General features: G+C 36.4%; 1 protein-coding gene across 1 annotated transcript in view; it reads left to right on the top strand.

Moving 5' to 3' along the window:
- Positions 1 to 4,176: 4,176 nt before the first annotated feature.
- The window catches only part of SMURF2 (SMAD specific E3 ubiquitin protein ligase 2), a 456,801-nt gene continuing 448,251 nt past the window's right edge, over positions 4,177 to 12,726 (top strand). Inside the window, exon 1 of the mRNA XM_053707978.1 lies at positions 4,177 to 4,482. Within this exon, the coding sequence (XP_053563953.1) occupies positions 4,431 to 4,482 (52 nt within the window). The 5' untranslated portion in view covers positions 4,177 to 4,430. The remainder of the gene's footprint in view (positions 4,483 to 12,726) is intronic.

The raw sequence follows: 12,726 nt of genomic DNA on the forward strand, positions 1-12,726 counted from the left end.
CAGACTCAGGCATTTTGAACAGAGGCACAGGGAACGTCTGGGTGTAAGGGCTCCTCCTGTTCACAGGGTGAAGCTTACCTTTGACAACTTGAGTGATGTAGAGGTTTATGCCATGAGGTTTATGCCATGTATCGGCTCAATACTTGGATCCACGCAAGCATATGCACAATGCAATCCCTGGCATGTCCAAGATGCTTTGCTGTATACATGTGTTGGGCTCCGGAAGCTTTCAATCCACAGAGGGTTACTTGTCCGGGTTGGCTCAAGGCACCTTCTCTGTGGTATTTGACAAGTTTTTGAATGCCATTACTAAAAATTGCTTTTTATAGGATTCCATCAAAATGAGGACGATTGGAGAGACCTCAAGAGTGAATTCTATAATATAGCTGGGATACCCAAGGTGTTGGGCGCAATAGATTGTGATGGATTGTGACCATGGTTGTAAATAATGAGTTTTTGCAAATTTTGGTGGCGCTGCTCACAACGCCTTTATCCTCAGGCAGTCGGCAGTCTGATGTCAGTTTGAGGACAGACAGTTTTCTCATGGGTGGCTCGTTGGTGAGTACTCGTGTACACATCTAGGTCAGGGACTCTGAGGCCCCCATCATTCAGGGTCTTTGAAAAAGCTTACTAGCGAAACACGTCAGGGGGAGTGAAAAACGGATGGGGTCCTTTTTTAACTTTATGTTAAACCTATTAGAGTAAAACAAATATGTTGCACAATGATTACAAGCACAAGAATCTATAGCAATGATTATGTAAAAGTGGGAATGGTGTAAAAAACGGAAATACACTTCACATCAGAGGGAACAATAGGTCGACCTCATGAATGCCAATAAGATTGTTAATTAAGAATTACGCTACACAAATACACAAGCCAAATCATAGGCAGGCAATAAGAGTCAGACTCATTATATACTGCTATGTTAAAAAAAATCTATCAATTCAACATTACGTTGCCAACCACTAATACTAGACCTCATATGGCTGCTCCAGTAACAATACTGTAAAGTGGAAATCAAACGCACATTAACAAAGTGTCACTATTCAGAAAGCTACTTAGTGGAGATATAGCGCCAGGCTAGGTGGAGGGAGAACCCTTATGGGAATTAAGTGCTCAAGCTGTTATTCTAATTGTTGTACTGATGACCTGAGATCCCAATGTAAAATCAAAACTTTATATAGGTTAAAAACTTGGATAAATCAATTACAATATAACAAATGGTTAAAAAATTGTGGATCCACAACGTACAGTTGTGTCATTAATAAGTGTCATTGATTTTGTCACTGTGCCTCACTATTATCACTTTGTTTCTTTATTGCAAGTGCACCTGTTTGCACAATTTTAGTTATATTTACCTGTCCACAAGATCAATTAGGGCTATCAAAAGCACCCTATATTATTCTACAACAATATTTGATGCCACAATCAATTTTATTTAGTATTGAGTTCATATCACGACAACACTTTTGATATTAAAGACACCAAGACACTATTTGGTTTAGCAGTGAAGATAACTGCTCATAAAATTATCCAACCAGATTTAGATCTCATACTCCAAGTACCCTACTTCAAACGTCCCACGGACATTGCATTCACTGTAGTCGGCCCACGGATATAGCTCTGACGGCCCACATTATCAGGCACCTCAACTAATAGAATGCATTGGTCAATTTCAGGAGTATAATGTTTTAATTTGGTCCATTTGTTAAAACTCTGTACAACTGTATATTGTGGATCCACAATGTTTTAACCATTTGTGCTTTTACCTTTGTTATATTGTAATTGATTTATCCAAGTTTTTAACCTATATAAAGCTTTGATTTTACATTGGGATCTCAGGTCATCAGTACAACAATTAGAATAACAGCTTGAGCACTTAATTCCCATAAGGGTTCTCCCTCCACCTAGCCCGATTTAGGGCACTCTGTACTAACAAACTCACTCTTCAGAAAGCGCAAACAGTTCAAGCGATCATATATTGCCACGCTAAGATTTAACAAACGGGCTTGTATATGGGTATTAACAACTTTATTAACTTTCGGAACCTATGATATTAGACCACATAATTTGTTGCCTCATTCAGTTTAATACAAGTATATGTCAAAATATCTATACTTAAAGGGACACTGAACCCAATTTTTTTCTTTTGTGATTGAGATAAAGCATGCAATTTTAAGCAACTTTCTAATTGACTCCTATTATCAAATTGTCTTTATTCTCTTCGTATCTTTATTTGAAATGCAAGAATGTAAGTTTAGATGCCGGCCCATTTTTGGTGAACAAACTGGGTTGTTCTTGCTGATTGGTGGATAAATTCACCCACCAATAAACAATTGCTTTCCATGGTTCTGAACCAAAAAAAATAGCTTAGCTGCCTTCTTTTTCAAATAAAGAAAGCAAGAGAACAAAGAAAAATTGATAATAGGTGTAAATTAGAAAGTTGCTTAAAATTGCATGCTCTATCTGAATCCCGAAAGAAAAAAAAAAATGGGTTCAGTATCCCTTTTATATGGAAACTTATAAGGTCAGGCGCAATCACATTGATCGCTATAACATATATACTTGAACAGAACATTTCCATTTCCTATAGATACAATTTAGCAAATAAGTTGCATAATAAATACAGGCTTTGTTGAATTTTCAAGTATTTTTAGGGAAATGACCATTAGATACTAAGTATTATCAATCTGACTTTTGTGATTTTGAGTAACAGAATATTCTGTACTTGGAAAACACGTCTGTATACAAATACTCAGTAGATTTCAGCCACAATTTGTATATTATATGTATACGATATAGATGGAATCAATCTTATAAAAGATATTTAATGTGAATGTAAATTTTGATGCTAATGTGCCCGGTTTTTAAAAATTATATTTAAAACAGGGGCACTTTAATTCATCAAAATTTACATTTCACTGCTGTTGTGAAAAAAAAACGTACCTTTTAAACTTGACAGCTGCTCCAGCTTCCTCCGGTCGTCACAAGTCATTTCTGATGTCAGAAATGATGGATCGTCATACTCCAATCACGGCTCTCCCCCCCCCCCCCGGGGGAATCAGTGTCTGATTCAATGCCGTGATTGGAGGAAGCCGGGTTCCTCATTTTAGACCCAGGAAGAGGCTTTGCGACTGGTGGAGGAACCTGGAGCTGCTGTCAAGAGTAAAAGGTAAGTATTTTTTCACAGCAGGAGTGAAATGTAAATTTTGATAAATCAAAGTTCCTCTGTTTTTAATCAAATTTTTAAAAAACGAGCACTTTAGCATCAAAATTCACATTCACTTTAAATATCATATACCAACAATTCTGATAGGTACAACTTTCTTCATTTTTAACCCCATTTTTAATTTAAAGAACAATCTTATAATAAAAGTTATGTTTTAACTTCAATTAGTGAACTTGGGGTAATTCGACCTTTTGTTTTTTTCGACACATATTCTGCCTATAAATATTTAGACTTGATTTGGTGGAGTGCTATAAAGTGTATAGTCCTGGGCTCCTATGACCCTACCTAAGTGTTTTCTTTACTATAATAATTCCCAGGATACAAAGAAAACAAAGACAATTTAGTAATAGAAGTACATTTGGAAAGTTGTTTAAAATTGTATGCTCTATCTGAATCATGAAAGTTTAATTAAATCAGAGCATGTAATTGTTGTTCAACTCCCTATCATTTACTCTTTGAGTACCATCATCAACCTTTGTCCCTTTCAGAAACATATCTCTTATACCTTTGTTTGTTTAGTTCTCATTCTATATCTCTACTCCCACCTCACTTCCACTCTTCCATTTTCAATCCCTTCTAGCAAAACTCCCTTCTGTCTCTTCAGCCTCCATTCACTGTGTCTCCCAGCTAACGCTGCCCTTTCCATTGTTTAACTCCTCTTCATCAGTCTGCCCCTTCTCCTCCCTCATTTTTTTTTTTTTTTACTTTATACTCCCGTCTCCCCCTTTGTTTCTCCATCTATCTTGTTCATACACCTTTTTCGTTTTAATCCTTCCCTTCTTTCCTCTCACTGCTCTCAGTCTCGGATATCCCCTTGGTCTCCCTCTTTACCCCTTCTCCTTCAGACTCCCTTTTTTCTCCTCCCCCAGTCTTAATTCAACTCTCACAGCCTCTCTCCTCCCTGTGTCTCCCGGAGCTTCCCCTCTCCCCCGCCCCTCAGTAACACCTTCATTCTCCCTCAACCTCTCTTGTCTCTCCTCCCACAGTTTTCCTTTCTCCTCCCTCCCAGCCGTTCTCCCTCAGTGCCTAGCTCTCCTATGTCCCGTCTCATGGCGCTGCTCTGTACATCCGGGCCTCCGCACACCGCCTGACTCCCTCACCACTTATAGCGCTCCGTGCCTGGTCTTACTCACCACTCAACACCGCTGCTCAGGCTTCGGCCTACTACCCTTCTAGGACTACTTCAGGGGTTTAAGGGCCATGTCTAACCAAGGATCCAGAAGAAACGGACCCGTTAAATTACGGCTGACAGGTTAGAAACAAAAATATATATCGCTATCCGAAAATTAATTGTTTTCTTCTATTTCTATTTCTTCTCAGACTTCATCAAAACACCCATTTGTTCTCGGACAGTTCGTTTTAACTAGTTCCACTGTTTATGAAGCCTGAACTGTATTTCTCTTCAATACATTGCAGGCCTTTCTATAAAATATTTTATACTAAAGCTCCTAAAAGTCCTTCTTATTTGGGTTTTTCTAATTTACTTCTTCCATGATTACAAAGTCCTACTTTATGTTTCTGTGAAACCTATTATTATTATGTTACGTATAATATTACTCATAAGACCACTAATAAACCTTAATTAGAATATGTCTATATTTGTTAGCCCTAACTATGGAAACAATACATTTAAAAGAAAAAAGGCCAATAATTAAAAGACCCAAATTAAGAAGTTTTGGCAAAAGAGCTTGCAATTAGAATACATTCATATACTTTTTTTTTCTCCCCCTGTTATGTTTTTAAAACTTACCCTTATGAATGTGGCACTATCCACTTTTAAAAACCCTCTGGCAGCCAAAGGGTTTTGTGTCAGCACAATGCCCTCATTAAGCACTAGTGACTGTCCCCATAAAGAAAATCCTATTAGATACATATGTTACTGTACTGATTGTCTACAGGAGTGACACTTGGGACACTTTTGTCTTATTAAATTCATGTAACACATTTGGTTATGTTACCCATCAACCCAATAAATTATATAATAAACATATTGTGATCTATGCATGGTATGTAGCGAATATTAATCTAAAATATTTGAAAATGTGATGTTCTAATATACCACTTTGCAAATAGTCCCTTTAATTGTGTGTGCTAATGGTGGCTGATAACTGGTCCACAGACACCAAATTCTGATAGATAAATCTGCTGTTATGCATTACTGTTACAAACCTTGTGGCAAAATAATTCTAAATTAGGAGTTTCAGTTTATTGGGTTATAATAAAAAATATATTGTGCTTACCTTCTTGCTATAGCTTTAGCCTTTATAATAATTTATTGTCCAGCTCTACATATCAGGGGTATTTTATTACTTTTTTAAGATGTAGTTTTTTTTTGCACATCTGTTGCCCTAATTGATATTAGTAAGGCAACCTTAGGAAATGACAGAATATTACTATTTCCTCAAATGTGAGATCATTGCATGAGCAACTCCACTAAGGCAACTATAGCAAATGAGAGGTGAAATTTATAAAATACTTGAAATATTTTGGTTCTTGAAGTGGGGGGGGGTTGTACTTTGGGTTTAAGCCTAGTTAATGGAATAAGCATTCACTGCTCTGGTTTCACTACTTCATTGGAACAGCTCACATTCGATTTTTAAATTACTTGTATACATGATGCACAGTTCCTTTCATAGGGTTAAAAACATATCAGTGTATTTGGGTTTCCCCTCTTCCTTGTTGCTATGCCTTATACATACTGTGTGTATGTATATATATATATATATATATATATATATATTGGCAAAACACTGTCCATGGTATTTCATATTTATTCAGTGTCATTGAGGAAATGTGTCAAAAACTTGTTTTTATTTTTATGTGTCTCTCTTAGGACAGGGCTCAACAAACCCAGGAACCTGGGAGCCACTGGCTCCTAAAATTTTACCCCTGGCTCCTAACATTTTGGGTAATTCTCCATATATTTATATACAAATCCCCCTGTCTGGCTCCTAAACATATTTTTAAACAGATTTGTCAAGCACTGTTTTAGGGGTCTCTGTTAGATTGTAAGCTTAGCTGTGCAAGAATTATTTGTTGTTAGAAATGCAAGTGCTTTTCATAGTTGGCATATCACACAGCCGTATCCTTGTGTCCATTTTCCCAGTCTCCAATGACCTCCGTTCTCTCGTGCAGGGTTTTCCTTGAAATCTCATACTTGGCTCTCTTCAGTCATATTTTCCCCTTTCGCTTGCTTTTCTATTCCAAGGCAAACGATGCAAACTTTTTTTTGTTCTTTTGAAATTTGTAGTGGCTATGGGTGGTTAGCTTTGAGAGAGTGCAGAATAACACTTTTCCCTCAAAGTCAGTCTTAACATTAGCCATACCTGGTGTTCTATTTTCAGTATTCTTCTGCGTTATTTCAGGTATAACCACAAATATATATTCTCAGCCAATGTGTGTGAGTAGCTACATTAACGTGCCAATTGTGGGTGCCACAGATAATTTATGATGGAAATGTTAGCTGTATAAGTACAAAATTGTTTTAAAAAAAAAATGACTTCATAATGGTGTTTTGTTTGGGTTAAACTGACTTTGACTTTATATTGCCTTTGAGACACTGCTTGAAAACTGCTCTGTAATTAGCTTTCCAGCAAGTATTATATTTTTCTGTGCTATAAAACACATTAAAGGGTCAGTAAAGTAATTTTGCATAGTTATCTTCGTATCTTTTATTGAACAGTAAAACTAGGTAGGCTTATAGGAGCTCAGGAGTGTGCACGTGTCTTTAGTACTCTATGGTAGCAGGATTTTGCAACATTATTTTTAGTTTTGTTATACAATGTTACAAAACACTGCTGCCATAGAATACTGCAGACACGTGCACACTCCTGAGCTGTTATGAGCCTATCTAGTTTTATTCTTCCATAAATGATACCAAGAGAACAAAGCAAACTTGATAACAGAAGTAAATTGCAAGGTTGCTTAAAATTGCATACCAAATCCATAAACGATTTTAATTTTGACTTGACTGTCTCTTAACTCAAATGTAATTATTTTGCGTCTTTCCCTGCAATTTGAAATATGACAGTTTGTGTTTTGTTTCCACTGCACTCTGGAATGTGTCTTGCTGACTCCGAACCCTGCAACATGCTATACAGTAATTGTGTCATCAGTCTATTTTCTCATTTATAAATTTTTCTAATTGTCTTCAGCAAAATAGATAAGGAAAATTGTACTAAAGGCTTTTTAAGGGGTATGTCCCTTGCATGTAAACAGTGCACATTTTGCTAACATTGACAGTCCTGAATGGTTTACAACATTTATTTTGCGGATTCTTTGAAATCCAGAGAGTAACTCATGATATATACTGTGCACATATAAAACATTTTGTCCCTTTAGCAAACTAGAAATACAAATGTTAAAACATGTTTTAACATTTAACAAAAGAGTCTTCTTTTACCCTTTATGTACTAACTGTAGCAAACGTGTTTAAGAATGCCTGCCAAGTTCTAGTTTAAAGTATAGCCATTGTCATCAAGAATCAATAGTAACAGTCTCCTCTCCCAGAATCACTAGCTGGTCTCTCATCCTTTTGGTTTTTTCCTCTTGAGTGAGAACAGTGACATCATGTAATTGGAATGTAAAGCTTTCTGCCTTCCATTTTATTCTATGAAATATAAATGGAGTTTCTTAAAAATCCCCCCCCCATTTTTTTTGTTTAACCCCTTGGCTTCCAGAGAAGACAGCAATGTGGGAGTTTAAATACTTTTACAGAAATGTGTGTACTGTTCTTGTTAAAGAAATCCAAGTACCTTATTTAGCATTTGCAGCTATGCTTAGTTCACTTACACTACTGCTTGTGACGTGCTATTGTGTTGTATAATTTAACTGCTGCATAATAAATATAAGTAATGGCTTTCCTAGGTAAGACCGTCTCTACCTGTGGGAGCATGTAGTATTGCAGAAGTTTCTGTAAGATTCTATTAGTCATGGTGGTTCTATCCTAACAAGGCTCTATTCTGGAAATACCTGTTGTGTGTAACAGAGATACACTGTCTGGAATGTCTAGTCATTGAGGTATCAAGACGGAAGAAAGGTTTGTTTTGGTTTCTTTCATACAGTTCCGCTCTACAATAATCTCAGTTTGTGCTGCCTAAGTGACGATACATGTGGGCTTTTTCTGCTTTACATTGATTTCCTGATAATTCTCATAGTAAAAGTGTTAACAGTGCAAGGACTCACAAATATGACAATTTCTTACTGTGGTTATTATGAATGTGAACAGATGACTTTATTTGTGTATTCTGAAGGTCTTCTATGAATGGACGTTTTAGGAATTGCTTCCAGTCATGTAGGGAAAGGTCATTCGTTCAAGATTTTTGGAAACTTGTTTTACCATTTTAACTTTAATATCTGTGTAACAAAACATTTTCATTGCTAGCTGAGGAAAGTTTAACCACATTAGATTTATGGGAGTATACTTTGTATGAGTAGAATTTGTGTCGGGGATTAATTTTAAATAAAGGTTAGCAGCTTGTCAATCTTTTTTTTTTTTTTTGTTTTTTTTTTTTTTTTTTTTTTTTTCATGCAGAACCAGAAGTAAAATTCCTGATGAATTAAGCCCTGGTTTATATAACAGTTCCTTATTTATGATTTTGTATAATAAGGCAACTGTGTCTTTGTAAGGAAATTGTACTAAGCTTAATGTATTATTCTCTACATCGTAACAGACAGAACTAAGGTATGTGACACACAAGTGATTGGGTACAGCCGGCCCTATGCCCAGCAGATTCTATTCCTTTTTTTTATTCTTGAATAGCAGAATTTCCTCCCTATGTCCTGGCTTTATTTGCAGATGGATCTAGCAGACAGTCTCACTGTCTGTTTCCCAGATGTTTTTAGTGTTTTAAAAAAATCTTTTTATAGCAGGTCCTTGCAATTACATTCCAAATCCAGACCTTTAAAAATTCCATAATCCATATGAAATAATGTGGGCTTCTTTAAATGCAATATTTATATAATTTATTTTAGATGTAAATATACTAGGAAATGTTTAACCCGTGAGAACCACAAGCCTGGGTGTCTTGTAGGCTTTTATGACAGAGAATGAAACGGAATACATTGGGGGGATTACTTATTTTTGCACCCCCCTCATATGATCAAATGTAATAGTCCAATGTTAAAACAATACATTTTGATACTTGAAAAGTAAATCGGCTCCTAGATTCCTAGAAGACTCCCTATATTTTCTGCTATATTGTATGCACAAAGTAAAATCTAGAACGCTATATTATATATGTAAAAAAAAAGTTATGTATTTTAAATTATAAAACATCTTGCGATCTATCCTCCACCAATTCCTAATCCTTGCTGTAGTGTAATGATTTATAGAGCGGTACTGCCAGCATAGAATGTGCATATACCAGGGCTTGAGAAATCCAGGAGTCTGGGGTCCACTGGCTCCTAGAATTTTACTCCTGATTTTTGGTTATTAATATATCTGTATACAAATACCACTGTCTGGCTCCTAAATATGTTTCCTGGCTCCTAAATTTTAAACAGATTTGTTGACCACTGACGTATACTGTTTTTAAATTATTATTTTCATTTATTTGTACAGTGCCGCCAAATTCCGTAGCGCTGGGTACAATGATAGGGGTATACAATGAAAAAGATTTTTGATAAAATACAAAACTAAACAAATCTAGTACAGGAGGAAGAGGACCCTCCTCCGGTGAGCTCACAGTCTACAGGTTTAGGGTGCAGAGACTGAAGGTTGGGGTAGCTTGTTACATTGGTTGTAGTTGCAGCAGTGAGTCAGGCAGTTCATGTATTAGTTTGGTTAGGATGAGAGATGGAGGAGAGATGGTAAGCCTCTCTGAATAGGTGGGTCTTCAAGGAGCGTCTGAAGCTATCAGTACAACAGTGGTCCTCAGGAGTTAGCTTCTACTATTTCTAATGGACTGTGCGGGACAAGGCTTCAGATTGGTTGTACCGGTTATGTGCAATATTTAGTATTCAGCATTTTAAAATTTTACCTTTTTATTTATTATAATTATAAAATATATACTTATTTTGTTTGCTTGGTTTGAATCCTAAAAGTTTAATTTTGACTTCTATGTCCCTATGATATACTTGAAAGCTTCCTTGCTGTCAACCATCTAAGCTATACATATTAAAGGAATAGTCTAGTCAAAATTAGACGTTAATGATTTAGATAGAGCATACAATTTTAAGCACCATTTTAGTTTATTCCTATTAATTTTTCTTCGTTCTCTTGGTATCTTTATGAGAATGTAAGCATAGGAGCCGGCCCATTTTTGGTTCAGAACCTGGGTAGCACTTGCTGATTGGTGGCTACATTTAGACACCAATCAGAAAGTCCTACCCATGTGTTGAACCAAAAATGGTCTGACTCCTATGCTTACATTCATTCGAAGAAAAATTGATAATAGGAGTAAATTAGAAAGTTGCTTAAAATGGCATGCTCTGTCTGAATCATAAAAGTTTATTTTTGACTAGGCTATTCCTTTAAGTGTTTCCTTGTTTTACAATTTTAGTTGTTTTCAGTCAAACTGTTTTTTTATATAGTTCTAGAGATCTGTAAGTGCAACATGCACACCTGTCCTGTATATTACCTTTTTACAAGGTAAGCTACATTATGTGGCAGCTCAGGGTTAAAGTGAAGGTAAAGTGCTCTATCGCATTAGCTAATTAAACTTGTTACCTAAATGAATAGCACTTTAATTCATCATTTTTTTTAAATTCTAAGTATAAATCGAGTTTTAGCCTTTTATACTTACTTTTTGTTCAATCCGTAAATACAACCTGTCTTTTTTTTTTTTTTTTTTTTTTTTTTTTTTTATGGCAGGTCACGTTTTTTCAGCACCCAATTGACAATCTGGCCGTTAGGCGGCCGTCAACCTACGTCATCCGACTCCTGGATGATCTGCGCATGCGTTTACATTATTTCTTGGGCTTGTAAGACAAACACGCTCCCGTTTTGCGCATGCCTATTGCAATCATGAATGATTTGCATTAACACGGAGAATGACGCCAGCGCATTGTGAAAACATAGTGTATATCACCGCATGCGCATTGCTGAGAGTAGTCGACGCAATGCGCATGCGCAATTTATAGGATCCTTGTGAACTCGCTTTGGAGACACGTATAGAGCGGATGGGACCGCTCTATACGTCACTCTCTCCAAGATAAGGAAATAGCTGATGGGAGGAGTAAGGAACATAACGGTGGGGTAATATAAACCTTTATTTTTACATACACTTATAATGCATTCTGTAAAAAAAAGTTAGCGATTGCATTTTTTTAACTATGACTAATTCATTAGGGTTTATAGATAGGTAAAACTTTACCTTCACTTTAAGATGCTTTCTACCTTTATAATTGTTAGTAGCAAATTGTACCTTGGCATAATTCACTGATGTCCTACTGCTGAGGAATATGTTGGCACTTAAATGTTTGCAGTAATCAAGATGAGGGCTAACTGGCACTGTGTAAAGTAGTGTTGCCAACCCTTACTTTTTTCCTGAGGTTTCCCGTATTTGGCCAATAATGTTTACAGTCTCCCAGGCTCTCTTATTTATCTGCACTTAGAACATCTTTATTTCTTATTTTTTTTTACGATTTGTAAAATCCTCATTTCAAACCTATTTAAAGTGACATTCTCCTTGCAAATTGTTCTTTAAAAATATATATAATCCCTTTATTTCACATTCCCCAGCTTTGCATAGCCAACACTGTTAATATACTTATTTTTGTTTTTTACCTCTGTGATTACCTTGCATCTAAGCCTCTGCAGACTGCCCCCTTATCACAGTGATTTTTACAAACTTGAATTTTAGCCAATTAGTGCTGTCTTATGCATAACTCCATATAAGTGAGCACAATGTTATTTATATGCCAAACATAAGCTAACCATGTCTGGTTGTGAAAAGCTAATCAAATGCACTGAGATAAGAGGCAACCTGCTGGGGCTTAGAAACGGGCCGAAATTTAGAAGTTTAAAAGTTATAAAGTATATTAATATAGCAATGTTAGTTGTGCAAAGCTGGAGAATGGGTAGGTTTTGTCTATTTTAAAATAATAGACTAGAATACAAATAAATGTGTATATTCTCACCAGATAGAGCCGTACTCACATCCAATTGAGCTTGCACCTTAGCTCTCAAGTATGATCGCTCAAACGTAGCCTCCCTCCACCGGGTCAAAGGCATATACTGGTCTGGAACCACTATAAAAGAACCTTTTCTTGCACAGGAACCAAATAAATAGTATTGGTAATAATTATTGGTAAAAAGGACAGATCGTCACTCTGTGTTTGGCATACAACATACATACAACCGCTTGACATGTGTCAGGGTTTTTTCCCCTGTTGTTTGCCATGTGCTGCTGGCAGCCATTTTACTCACCTCTCTTCCTGACTATGGTGCATTGTGGGGGATGCTGCTCATTTCCTACACTTCCTTTAATGGCCAGACTGGTGTGCATCATCCATGTGAGACAGGCTGCAGTCTCAGAATTGTGATGTCATCACT

This window comes from Bombina bombina, chromosome 1 (assembly GCF_027579735.1).
Source record: "Bombina bombina isolate aBomBom1 chromosome 1, aBomBom1.pri, whole genome shotgun sequence".
Taxonomy (NCBI): Eukaryota; Metazoa; Chordata; class Amphibia; order Anura; family Bombinatoridae; genus Bombina; species Bombina bombina.